Genomic DNA, 14216 nt, shown 5'->3' with positions numbered 1-14216 from the left:
ATAAGAGCTGGCAGTTGAAGCCATGAAATTGAATAGCTCCCCAGTGGTATGAGTGTAATGTGGGGAAAAGAGTGTGAAGAGGGATCCAGAACTAAGCCTTGAAGGACACGCACAGTTAGGGGTTGTGAAGTGTGGGAAGAACAAGCCAAAAGAGATGGAGCAGGCTTGTCCTCAGAGGTAAGAGGAGAAACGAGAGAACTATGTCAGAAAAATGAAGGGTAGGTAGACTTTCCAGCATCTGAAGTATCAGAGGCCATCAAGAGGTGGAAGAGGATTAGGGTCGAGCAAATTCCATTGGGTTTGGCAAAGAGGAAGACATGAATGACCCTGAAGAGTGCAGTCTTAGGAGAGTGAAGGGAGAGGAAGTCAGACTGTCGAAGGTTAAAAAGGTAAATGGAGGAAAAGAAGTAGAAGCAATGGATGTCGATAACCCCTTCATAGGATTCCAGCAGGGATAGGAGCAGAATGACAGGGCAGTAGTTGGAAAGGGCAGTGGGATCCAGAGATGTTTTTGAGTGTAGGGATGACTTCAGTGCGTTTGAAGGCAGAGTTGAGAGAGTGAATAAGTTGAAGATGGTGTACAAAGGGGGGAAAAAGTACTCTTAGGAGGTGAGCGGGAGTTTGGGTCAAATGCACAGATAGATGTGGATTTTGAAAGTGCAATCAGCATGATCTAGTGGATAGACCATTGTCCTGGGAGTCAAAGGGACCCGGGTTCTAATCCTGCCTCTGCCACTTACCTGCTGTATGACCTTGGATAAGTCACTTCACTTCTCTGTGCCTCAGTTACCTCATCTGTAAAATGAGGATTAAGACTGTGAGCCCCATGTGGGACAGGGACTGTGTCTAGCCTGATTACTTTGTATCTCCTCCAGGGCTTAGAACAGTGCTTGACACATAGTAAGTGTTTTGCAAATACCATTATTAATAATGGCACTGTTTATTCAATTATGACCCAAATCTTTTTCTGTTGTTATAATTAATATAACCCAAAGAGGTGCTAAGGATAGAGACAGACAGTTTTACAGATGGATGTCTGGGATAGAAGAAATTGAAATTATGCCTAGTCAGATCATGAGTAACTATAGGTTTTCCCGATAATAATGGCATTTATTAAGCGCAAAGCGCTATGTGCAAAGCACTGTTCTAGTCAGAGGTCAACTACTGTATCCAGCAGACCAAATTATCTTTCATTATTGATGGGGTTATCTTCATTACTGGCTGTCAATCAAAGTCAGTAGTATTTATTAAGCACTTGCTCTACTAAGTGCTTGGGAGACTACAAGGTAATAAAATTGGTAGACATGATCACTGCCCACAAAGAGCATATGGTCTATTGAGGGCATTTTTGAGTCCTATTACAACTCCTCGTTTAGCTAATGTAATGTTATGCTTTGAATTACTTTAAGATTTAATAATAGTGTTTAATCTCTGCACCCTCTGTTCCAGTGGCTGTGACAGTGGATCCCATCTCTCTACACTGCCCTGAACTCAAAACCGAGTTCCCCATACTGAGTTGCATTTATTTTGCCCCTTGTAGCTATTCTTTATAATAATATCAGCGTCTTTCTTAGTAAGGAACTTTTGTAAATTGAGGATAGTATGTCAAGATATGTTTTATAAATGCTTGGTTTAATATAACATTGGGAAGGGCCTTTCATCAAAATTAGGAGCAGACCTAGTCTTGGCAAAATTGAGGGATTGTAACCAAATTGACAGAGATTAATTTACAGGAAATAGTTTCAGACATAGTTGCTAATCAGTCTATACAAGAAGTGCTAATTTTAGGGTTGAGGTGACTCCCTTGAGAATGAATTGAACTTTGGGCCTCCAAAGTTCAAAATGATTATTCCTTAGCTGAACTATGTCAGTTGGAGTCAATTTCAATAGTGAGGTGAAGTGAAAGGGGACGTCTCTTATATTAAGGCCTGAAATGCGTTGAGGATTTAGTTCAACTCCAGCAGTTTGTGTTACATCCAGAAGCCCTGAGCAGTAGAGGTCATATTTATAATTTGTTGAATGCAGCTAACCCCTTTAAGCAGATGGTAGGTGTATTACAGCCTTTGAAAGGTGATAATGTTGCAGCCTTGCAAAAGATGTGTTTGCTTCATTTGAAAAGTTCTCTGCATCTTTAAAAGCATATTTTGACAGGCACGGAGTTTTGAGAGTATCGATGAATTAAAACTTTGCTGTTTTTGCATTTGGGGCCCTTTAACAGAAACTAATAGGAAAATTGCTCCTCGTCTGTTGAAAACATGAGAGATACTTTTCCTTTCCGTGTAATTCTGGTTCACCTTAGTAGCTTATTGTTCCACTTGGGTTGTTATTCTCTTATATGTAGATCATCACATTTTCCACTTGTTCGGAAGGTTGGTGATGCACTATTCCTATGACTTTCTTTCCAATTTAACTCGGTGTCTTTTCCTTTAATCCTCCAACCATGCATATAAAATTATTTCCCTGGAGGAAAGAGAAACTCATATGAGAAAATACTGGGAATATTTTTGTTTTTAAGTCAACCTCTTGGAAACCACAATGTGCTTTAGTATAAAAATGTAAAGAGAAAAGAATTAGTAAGTATTAATTAAACTGAAAAACTAGACTCCATTGCTTTCTTCTTGCTAGATAATGTACTATCCACATGGTTACTGGGGCCTGAACGGCTGAAATAAGGACATCGTTACCCATTTCCTACTATCTATCCTATCTATCCTACTATAGAAATTCTTAAAAATGCTTAAAACCAAACCGGTAATAATAATAATGGTATTTGTTAAGAGCTTACTATGTGCCAGGCATTGTTCTAAGCTCTGGAGTAGCTATAATAACAACAATAATGATGGTATTTGTTAAGCACTTACAGTGTGCCAAGCACAGCACTGATAATTGTGTTGGACAAAGTCCCTGTCCCACACATGGCGCACAGTATTAATCCTCCATTTTAAAGATAAGGGAACCGAGGCACAGAGAAATGAAATGCCTCGCCCAAAGTCACACAGCAGACAAGTAGCGGAGCCGGGATTAGAACCCATGACCTTCTGACTTCCAGGGCAGTGCTGTATCCACTAGGCCATGCTGCTTCTCGGTGTGTTCCGGGTTTAGAATATGGAGAGCAGTTTATTGCCTGAACATTTTGTGGCCCAAAAGAATGTGTTATATATGCAATGTGCATTCTCACTGCTCTCCCTTTGTTGTTTGTAATTCAATCAATCAATCAATTAATCAATCGTATTTATTGAGCGCTTACTGTGTGCAGAGCACTGTACTAAGTGCTTGGGAAGTACAAGTTGGCAGCATATACAGTCCCTACCCAACAGTGGGCTCACAGTCTAAAAGGGGGCGACAGAGAATAAAACCAAACATACTAACAAAATAAAATAGAATAGATATGTACAAGTAAAATAAATAAATAAATAGATAGAGTAATAAATAGGTACAAACATATATACATATATACAGTCGTGACCCCTTCCTATTAATCAATCAATCAATCGTATTTATTGAGCACTTACTGTGTGCAGAACACTGTACTAAGCGCTTGGGAAGTACAAGTTGGCAATATATACAGTCCCTACCCAACAGTGGGCTCACAGTCTAAAAGGGGGAGACAGAGAACAAAACCAAACATACTAACAAAATAAAATAAATAGAATAGATATGTACAAGTAAAATAAATTCACCCAGTTCTTCTATAACACATGCTTTTTTGCTGCATGTTGTGGATAGAATGCTATTAAGAAATTACGGAACATTCTTCCAACAGTGCACATCTCTCTGGGTAGATGCAGTCGTGCTCTTGGAAGAAATGGTTGGGCTCAAGTGCTTGGGACCAGTAAATTATGTCTACTATGACAAGGGATGATCAGGAATATAATACTTGAGTTTAAGAGATCCGAGTGACTGTGTTATTTGCAGGGATGTGCATCTTGCCTTTTAAGAGCATACAAACAAAGTGATTCCATATTGGATCAAACTTGTCAAACAATGAATGGTATTTATTGTCTCTGTTGCTGAGTTGTACTTTCCAAGTGCTTAGTACAGTGCTCTGCACACAGTAAGCACTCAGTAAATACGATTGAATGAATTCAACGTTTACTGGGCAAACACTGTACTAAGCCCCTTGGGAAAGTACAGTACGGTAAAATTGGTAGACATGATCCCGGCCCTCAAGGAGTTTATGATCTAGTTGAGGAGAAGGATGTTAAAATTGGCTATAGATAAGGGATGCCATAGAATGTAAAGATATGGGGTTTGGGTTTGTAACCAAGTGCTTAAGGAGAATGGAGCCACGGGCATGGAAAACACAGACGGGATGGAGTATTGGGTGAGCAGATGAGACGGTAATAATAATGACGTTTTGGGTTTTTTTAAGTGCTTACTATGTGCCAAGCAGTGTTCTAAGGGCTAGGGGAGATACAAGATAATGAGGTTGTCCCACTTGGGGCTCACTATCTTAATCCCCATTTTCCAGATGAGGTAACTGAGGCATAGAGAAGTTAAGTGACTTGTCCAAAGTCACGCAGCTGACAAGTGGAGGAGCTGGGATTAGAACCCATGACCTCTGACTCCCAAGCCCGGGCTCTTTCCACTGAGCCACTCTGCAGCGCTTACTATGTGCCAGGCACTGTACCAAGCACTGGGATGGATACAAGCAAATCAGATTGGAGAAGCAGCATGGCTTAGACAGCTGTGTGACTTTGGGCAAGTCACTTAACTTCTCTGGGCCTCAGTTACCTCATCTGTAAAATGGGGATTAAGACTGTGAGCCCCACATGGGACAACTTGATGACCTTCTGTCTACCCCAGCGCTTAAAACAGTGCTTGGCAGATAGTAACCACTTAATACCATAATTATTACTATATAGTCTCTGTCCCTCAGAGGGCTCACAGTCTCAATCCCCATTTTCCAGATGAGGTAACTGAGGCACAGAGAAATGAAATGATTTACCCAAGGCCACACACAGACCAGTGACGAAGCCTAGATTAGAACACATGACTGGAGAAGCAGCATGGCTCAGTGGAAAGAGCACAGGCTTTGGAGTCAGAGGTCATGGGTTCAAATCCCAGCTCCACCAATTGTCAGGTGTGTGACTTTGGGCATGTTACTTAACTTCTCTGGGCCTCAGTTACCTCATCTGAAAAATGGGGATTAAGACTGTGAGCCGTCCGTGGGACAACCTGATCACCTTGTAACCTCCCCAGCACTTAGAACAGTGCCTTGCACATAGTAAGTGCTTAATAATTGCCGTTATTATTATTATTATTATCATTATTAATCCCAGGCCTGTGCTCTATCCACTATGCCATACTGCTTCTCCAGGGTAGCCAGGGAAGAGGTATGATTTTAGTTGGACTTTGAATTTGACAGGCCACCACTCTCCTCCCCTTCCTCAAAGGGGGAAGGAGTTCCAGGCTGGAGCGAAAATGTGACCAAGGGGTCATCAGTGGAAGAGATAAGATCATGGTAGTGAGTATGTCATTGTTAGAGGAGCAAAGTGTGTGGGCTGTGTTATAGAAGGAGAAGTGTGAGGCTAGGCAGGAGGGGGAGAGCTGATTGAGTGCCTTAAAGCAGATGTTAAGGGGTTTCTGTTTGATACAGAGATAGATCGGAGGCTTTGAGAAATGAGCAGATGGGCCCAGAATTCTTTTTTTTTTTTTAAATCTAGGCAGATGAGTGATGTTTAGACTGGAGGCAGGGAGGTCAGCGAGGAGGCTGATCCAGTAATCTAGGCGAGTTATGACAAGTGCATGAACCAGTGTGATAGCAGTTTGGATGGAGAGTCAAAGTCCAACTAAAATCCCCCCTTCTAGACTGTGAGCCCATTGTTGGGTAGGGACCGTCTCTATATGTTGCCAACTTGTACTTCCCAAGCACTTAGTACAGTGATCTGCACACAGTAAGCACTCAATAAATACGATTGAATGAATGAATGAAGGAAAGGAGAGGTTAATTCTAGAGCTGTCGTGAAGCTAGAACTGACAGGATTTGGTGACGGACCGATTATGCGAGGTGAATGAAATAGATGAATCAAAGACATTGCCCAGTTTATGGACTTAAGGGAGGGTGGTGGTGGCATCTACAGTGATAGAAATCAGAGGAAGAAGAGGGTTTGGAAGATGTTGAGGTGTTCTGATATGGACACGTTTAAGTTTGAATTGTTGGCAGGACATCCCAGTAAAGATTCCTTAGGGCAGGAAAACATGCAAGATTGTAGAGAAGGAAAGAGGTCAGGGCTGGAAAGGGGCATTTGGGAACCATCAGTTACCATCAATTAAGCATGGTAATTGAAGCCATAGATGTAGATGGAGAATAGAAGGGAACCCAGAACTAAGCACTGAGGAACCACCCCCGCCCTGCCCTGCCAATTAGGAGGTGGGAGACAGAGGAGGAGCCAGGGAAAGAGACTGAGAAGGAGCAATCAGAGAAATGAGGAGAAACAGAACAGTTTCCATGAAGCCAAAGTTAGATAATACATCCAGGAGAAGGAGTTGGTCCAATTTTGAAGATAGATGAGAGATTGAGAAGGATTAGGATGGAGTGGAGTCTGGATTTGGCAAAAAGGAAGTGATTAATGACTGTATAGAGGGCAGTTCCCATTGAGTGGAGGGGGTGGAAGCCAGATTGCAGGTGGCCATGGAAAAATTTCAAGGAGAGGAAGTGGAGTCTGTGAAGAGTTTGCAAACAAATGGTAGAAGGGAGCAACGGGGGTCAAAGGAGGGTATTTTTAGGATGTGGATACATGGTCATTTTTGAAAGCAGGTGGGGAGGAGTGACTAGGAAGGGAAAAATTGGAAGGGATGCAGAGGGATGAGGCCGGCTGTTTGGGTGGATGGGGAGCAATTTTGAGAGGAGGCAGAAGGTAGCTTCTTGAGAAACTAAGGGGAATAATAATAATAATGATGGTATTTGTTAAGCACTTACTATGTGCCATGCACTGTTCTAAACGTTGGGGTAGATACAGGGTAATCAGGTTGTCCCATGTGGGGCTCACAGTCTTAATCCCCATTTTCCAGATGAGGTAACTGAGGCATAGAGAAGTTAAGTAGCTTGTCCAAGATCACACAGCAGACAAGTGGAGGAGCTGGGATTAGAACCCACATCCTCTGACTCTCAAGCCCATGCTCTTTCCACTAAGCCACGCTGCTTCTCTGAAGGCTATCCCTCATCCTATCCCTCTGAAAGCTATCTCTCATCCTGTCCCGACTGGATTACTGCATCAGCCTCCTCTCTGATCTCCCCTCCTCCTGTCTCTGTATTTACCCCAGAGCTTAATCAGTGCCTGGCACCTAGTAAGCGCTTAACTAATGCCATTATTATTATTATTGTTGTTATTACTGTATGCAGAGCATTCACTGTGCTAAGCACTTGGGAGGGTTCAATACAACAGAGTCAGTAGACACATTCCCTGGCCACAACAAGCTTACAGTCAAGAGACTTGTTGGCACAGTGGATAGAGCCTGCCACGGGAAGTCATGAAGTCATAGGTTTCTAATATCGGCTCGGCCACATGTCTGCTGTGTGACCTTGGACAAGTCACTTCACTTCTCTGTGAGCCCACTGTTGGGTAGGAACTGTCTCTACATGTTGCCAACTTGTACTTCCCAAGCACTTAGTACAGTGCTCTGCACACAGTAAGCGCTCAATAAATATGATTGATTGATTCTCTGGGCCTCAGTTGCCTCATCCGTAAAATGGGGATTGAGTTTGTGAGCCCCACGTGGGACAGGGACTGTGTCCAACTTGATTTGCTCATATCCATCCTAGCGCTTAGTACAGTGCCTGGTACATCGTAGGTGCTTAACAGATACCATCATTATTATTATTAGAGCTTAAAGTCTAGAGACTAAAGAAGGAGAAGGGAAATGGACAGATTTGGGTTCAGCAAAGGGATTATCTGGAGCAGACAAGGCAAAGTGGAAAGGAAGGAAGGTGTCGCCACTTTTTTTTTCTATATTGATAATGTGTAATTGTAGAATAACTTATAGCAAGCCCATTTCAATGAGTAGCAACAGACTGGCAAGTTGAGTACTCAGTTGAAAGCATCTGTTTACAAAGACATAGCATCCCCAAAATGTTTGTCAGAGAGCATAGAAGGACACAGAGCGTGATGAGTTTAATGTGGATAACACTTTTTTTTGGAGTTGGTTGCTGTTTGTTTTGTGCCATGTATTCACAGCATAAATTAAGTCAAATCACACTATTCTGAGTAGCTGCAAATTATCTCATGAGTTGCCTAAGCTGGCCCCTGGTATCGGATGTGCACAGTTCTGCAAAATAAATAGCATCTGATACAGCTTAAACCAAGAGTTCTTGGGTAATGGGAATTTAAATGTGTTTTTCTGAAAATATTGCACTGTGTTGCCCATTAATGTGCTTTCCTAGTTGGGATTTTCCTTTCTTCTTTGATGTGGAGAACTGGTTCATTGAACCATTTATTTATTTCTGCCAGGCAGCCTTCTGTCATCTTCACTTTCCCTCCTCATTATTAGGTCAGAATTACGTATTTTCAATTTGGTCACAATTTTGCATGTCATTTGGGAAATGCCACAGAGAATAATTTCCTCTGCTCTTCCCTCTGTAAATAATGTGGCATGATCACGTACAACATTACTCACACAAAAATGGGATTTTAGTCTCTTGCTTCTTTTGTGGTTTGGGGCATTTTGAGGTGATTTGAAAATTCTCCAGATCTTGTCTGCAATAAATATTTTCTCCAAAATCAAAGAACTTATTTCAGTGTTAAGACCTGCTCAACAACTGCAACAACAGCATAGTAAAACAAAACAGTCCTCAGTTTGAGAGTCTGCTAAGTTGTTTTAAGTTTCTCAAAAGTGCATATTAGTAGCTTAATCAATCAATCAGTCGTATTTATTGAGCATTTACTGTGTGCAGAGCACTGTACTAAGTGCTTGGGAAGTTCAAGTTGGCAACATATAGAGACAGTCCCTACCCAACAGTGGGCTCACAGTCTAAAAGGGGGAGACAGAGAACAAAACCAAACATACTAACAAAATAAAATAAATAGAATAGATGTGTACAAGTAAAATAAATAAATAAATAAATGGAGTAATAAATATGTACAAGCATATATACCTATATACAGGTGCTGTGGGGAAGGGAAGGAGGTAAGATGAGGGGGGTGGAGAGGGAGCTTAAGCAGTTATAGTGTCTCCTTCACAGGTGTTCAAGGTTATTTGTAAAAAGTTTGCTTGTCACACACGGAAGATGTAAATCTTCTTTCTAGCCCAATCAATGCATCTGCTCTGTCATGGAGGGTTTTGGGACAGACAGTGGTCAGTATTTGTAGATGAGGCACCCAGCTTGGCTCTCTAGATCAGAAGGAAAGTGTGGGAGCTTCTAGAAGCTCTAAGGTAAGGCAGGATCTGGTCTCTGCTTTCTGGGTATATGTTTTCCCCGGAACATCTCATTTTTTGAGCTAGACTGTAAGCTCCTAGTGGGCAGGGAACGTGTCTACCAACGGCTGAGCCTCCTCTCCGATCTCCCATCCTCCTGTCTCTCCCCACTTCAATCCATACTTCACGCCGCTGCCCGGATCGTCTTTGTGCAGAAACACTCTGGGCATGTGACTCCCCTCCTCAAAAATCTCCAGTGGCTACCAGTCAACCTACGCATCAGGCAAAAACTCCTCACCCTCGGCTGTAAGGTGCTCCATCACCTCACCCCCTCCTACCTCACCTCCCTTCTCTCCTTCTACAGCCCAGCCCGCACCCTCCGCTCTTCTGCCGCTAATCATTCATTCATACATTCGTTCAATCGTATTTATTGAGCACTTACTGTGTGCAGAGCACTGTACTAAGCGCTTGGGAAGTACAAGTTTGCAACACATAGAGACGGTCCCTACCCAGCAGCGGGCTCATAGTCACCCAGACGTCAGGGTTACCTTTACAGTAAGGGAAGATGTGTATATGATGAAGCAGGAATATTAAATATCATTTTAGGCTGTTCCATTAAATTTCCGAACAATAGCCAATATTGATTTAGTGGCTGATCTCTGAAGGAGAACAATATTGTGAATTTTAATTAAGATCAGACTCAGATTATTTTAGTCCCATATCATTAGCATTGTGTATGTGTTGTCTGAACTAAGGTTTGGAGAAAATTCATCTCAGTAACGGCTTTTAAGTATGTAAGTTGAAATCTTTCCAAAATATTTTAAGACAAATTTGGCAGAATCTTTATTTTGTAAATAGTTGGGAACTATGTGTAGTTTTATAAATAATTTTAGAATCAGTTACAGATGATTTAAAGTTTGTCATTCTTAAGGGTAGCATATTTTCAGTTTAAAGGCAGGCATTTTTTACTGCTCAGTCCTGACCACAAATTATTAAATATTCAGTTATTTTTTTTCCAGGGAAGTTACTGAAGACTGTTCTACAAAATGCAAGGATTTCATTTTATATTTCCATTTTTTTCCATTTTGTATTCAAATGTGAAAGCTATTAATGTGTCGTGTGAATTTCAGCAGATATCATTCATCAATCAACCAATGGTATTTATTGAACACTTACCATGTGCTGAGCACTTTACTAAGCGCTTGGGAGAGTACAGTATGACAAAATTAGCGGACATGTTCCTTGTTCATAATGAGCTGTCCATCGTCCCCTTCAATTACTTAGGAATTGTAGCTGTTGGTTTTGGTCACCTGATAGTTTTTTTCTTTTGGAGTACTTGTGTGTGAGACCTAATTTAAGGATCCTTGAGTATTTTGTACATGTGTTAATTCTGCACATTTTAATTTCAGAATAGACAGTTCGGCATATTGGACTGTCCATTATTAACTGTGTTCTTGTTTCACAGGTGACGCTTTCCCCTGGACAATCAGCCTGCATCATTTTAGTGTATATACCCTTTTGGGACAACAGATGACACTTTGCTTGATGGAACCTATGGGCTGTACCTCTACTCTGGCTGTCACATCACAAAAACTTCTTGGTTCAGGGCCCGAATCCAGACATTCATTTGTTGTCTGCCTCCATGTCGACCTGGAGTCTCTCGAGATTAAGTGTTCGAACCCCCAGGTTGGTACATTTAATTGATTTAAGAAAGGAAATTAAAAATAACTTGATTTACGTTCAATTGTTTTCCATTTTGCAGAAGAGGTTTTCTATTAATGTCTTAATTTTTTTTTTTTTTAGCTGGGCCATCAAGATCAAGGTGGTTAGATTAAGATTTGCTTTGAAGGTCTCTCAAGTTTTGTAATTCAGACTCTTCCCAAAATGTAATAGCTGCAGCATAAATGTATCTTTGGGCTGATGGAATGAAATCAGTTGCAGATGTACAGTTTTTAATACTTTACCGTCACTTGGGATGTGTCTGTTAAAGTGATCACGTGTTATTTTCATCTCACTCAGAACGTCTGTGATTTAACATGCAGTGTTTGCAAACAAGAAGATATGCTTTGCTTTAAAAATGAATTCTGTAGTACCTTTCAGATTCTTTACAGACTAATCATATTGGGCTTTGAGTGACCATTGATTTTTATTGAGTCTAATATCAGATCCAAGTCACTCATAGTTGCTCAAATTGTGACTCTAACTAAATAATACACAGTTTGGACCTGTCATGGAAATATGAGCTTAGCTTCGGTTTGTGCATGAGTGAGCAGGGGGAGAGGCAGTACACAGAAAACTCAAAAAAAGCGTGAATACTGTCTTGGGTAAGAGCTAGTTCCACTCTGCTCTCTGTTGATTTATGAAGTTTTATCCAGGATACACTTCCTTAGACTGTGAGCCCATTGTTGGGTAGGGACCGTCTCTATATGTTGCTGACTTGTACTTCCCAAGCACAGTGCTCTGCACACAGTAAGCGCTCAATAAATACGATTGAATGAATGAATGAATTAATTAATTAAATTTTGTAAGAGCATTTAGTCCAGTCAATCATTCAGGCATATTTATTGAGCTCTTATTGTGTGAAGAGCAATGTACTATGCATTTGGTCTGCAACTGATTTGTAGCTTCCCTTGAAATATTAAGAATTGAACATAGAACCCCTCTAGCTGCCTTAATAGCTGTTTGGCTCAAGTAGGTCTAATTTTTAAATACATTTTCCCAAAGTAAATTTTGCTTTGGGCAAAAATCTTTGTAAGGTAAGTGAAACTCCAAAATTGGTGGGGATTGTGTGAGAGAGATAGGGTCAACTTCTGTGAGGTCAGCACAGCCATCTGTAAAAATGCACTTCAGATTATTTTAGACAACTGTGAGTAGCTTGCAGCATGTAGATGGGTTAGGAGGAGAAGAGTAAAGTGTTCAGTATGCTCACAAGGGCCAAGATCAATGCTCTACAGAAAACAGTAAATGATACTGAAAGAACAGAAGATTCCAGCAGCACCACAGAACCCCTACAGAGCAACTACAGAAATAGGAGGAGGAGGAGGAGCAATAATAATAGTGGTATTAATAGCATTTATTGAGCACCCATTTATTTTTTTGGGTGGTATTTAAGTGCTTACTATGTGCCGACCACTGTACTAATCGCTGGGGTAGATGCAAGTAATCTGGTTGGACCCAGTCCCTGTCCCTCATAGAACTCACAATCATTCATTCAGTCAATCATATTTATTGAGCACTTACTGTGTGCAGAGCACTGTGCTAAGTGCTTGGGAGAGTATGATACAACAATAAAGAGACCCATTCCTTCCCCGCGAGTTTAACCGTGGACAGAGCAGAACATGGATGTTACTATTTGAACAAGTCACATAGCAGCTATAAAAATTGCTTTTATAGTCGCCATCTACATTTTTGAACCCTACTCCCAGAAATTTTCCAAGCTCTCTGGACTAGCCATCTTTTCATGATATGTAAATGAAAATGCCATCAAGTGGTCTTTATATTTAGCCTTTTCATTAGACAGTTGAATTGCAATTTATCTAAAACATAGTATCAACAGTCATGCCGGCCCCCTAACCCCAATATAACAGGCTCTCGAGAACAATGTGAATAATAACCATTCACAGTCATCAAATTATAGGCGAAGCCTTATAATAATAATAATAATAATAATATTTGTTAAGTGCTTACTATGTGCCAAGCACTGTTCTGAGCTCTGGGCTCTGGGGTAGATATAAAGTAATCAGGTTGTCCCATGTGGGGTTCACAGTTTTAATCCCCTTTTTCCAGATGAGGTAGCTAAGGCAACAGAGAAGTTAAGTGGCTTGCCCAAAGCTACACAGCAGACAACTGGCGGGGTCAGGATTAGAACCTATGTCCTCTGACTCCCAAACCACTCTACTTGTCTCACTTATTGGAATACATCACTGAATTTCCAAGAGAGATGGTAGATTAAGACAGAGTATAAAAATGCCACTTCAACAGAGACAACTGCTTCATTTGCGGTTTATTTGCAAATGCGAAGGAGTTAGGGCCAAACGAAGTGCCTGACTTGCATATTTTTTCCTTTGCTCCCTCTGGTTTCCATTTGTGATTGCTCTTAATAAGAGTGTGCACCACTCACTGATATTAACCTCCCCGGATGCCAGGTGGACAAATCAAAATGATAATCCGTAATGAAATACTCCTTGAAAAAACAAAGAAAACCCAAAACGCAGTGCCTTCAAAATGAATACAATATTTTAAAAGACGACAGCACCCTTTTGCTATATATGAGATCCCAGCATTACCTGTGATACTACTAGGCTCCCAAACTCCTAGTGCTTAGAACAGTGTTTGTTACATAGTTAAATGTTCAGTAAATACTAATTGAAAAGCAACAACAAAAATCTGTTAGAGGTTGGGCTGGGTGAGGGATGAGAAAGAAGGGGAATCTTCATACCCATTTTACGGATGAGGTAACTGAGACATCGAGAAGTGAAGGGACTTGCCCAGGTCACATAGTAGAGAAGTGGTTTGGTGCAGCATATTGTACCAGGATCTTGGGAAGTACAGAACAAAGTGGTGACACATTCCCTGCCCAAACAGTTTTACTCAGAGGCCCACCAGAAGAATCAAATGAAGATGCAATATAATGGAAAAAAAAATATTCAGGCATTACGATTTTAGCCGACACTTTTCACCCCATCAATTCCATTATAAATCTTCCTAACATTAACTAAACCACAATTGAGAGATCATTAGTGCCATTAAAATGTAGGTGGGTTTTATGAAACGATCTAGTCTGTAAATTTATGGACAGAGGACTTGTCTGCTAATTTCATTGTATTGTACTGTCCCCGCCCTTAGTACAATGTTCTGCACAT

General features: G+C 41.0%; 1 protein-coding gene across 2 annotated transcripts in view; it reads left to right on the top strand.

The window, feature by feature from the left end:
• Positions 1-14216, top strand: part of VPS13B (vacuolar protein sorting 13 homolog B) — a 1018523-nt gene that overhangs the window by 482467 nt on the left and 521840 nt on the right. For both annotated transcript variants that reach the window (XM_038744561.1, XM_038744562.1), the window contains exon 23: positions 10820-11040. In XM_038744561.1, the coding sequence (XP_038600489.1) occupies positions 10820-11040 (221 nt within the window). The remainder of the gene's footprint in view (positions 1-10819; positions 11041-14216) is intronic.

The sequence above is a fragment of the Tachyglossus aculeatus genome, chromosome 4, assembly GCF_015852505.1.
Source record: "Tachyglossus aculeatus isolate mTacAcu1 chromosome 4, mTacAcu1.pri, whole genome shotgun sequence".
Taxonomy (NCBI): Eukaryota; Metazoa; Chordata; class Mammalia; order Monotremata; family Tachyglossidae; genus Tachyglossus; species Tachyglossus aculeatus.
The sequence above is the reverse complement of the archived record's forward strand: the minus strand, read 5'-3'. Positions and strand labels throughout refer to the sequence as shown.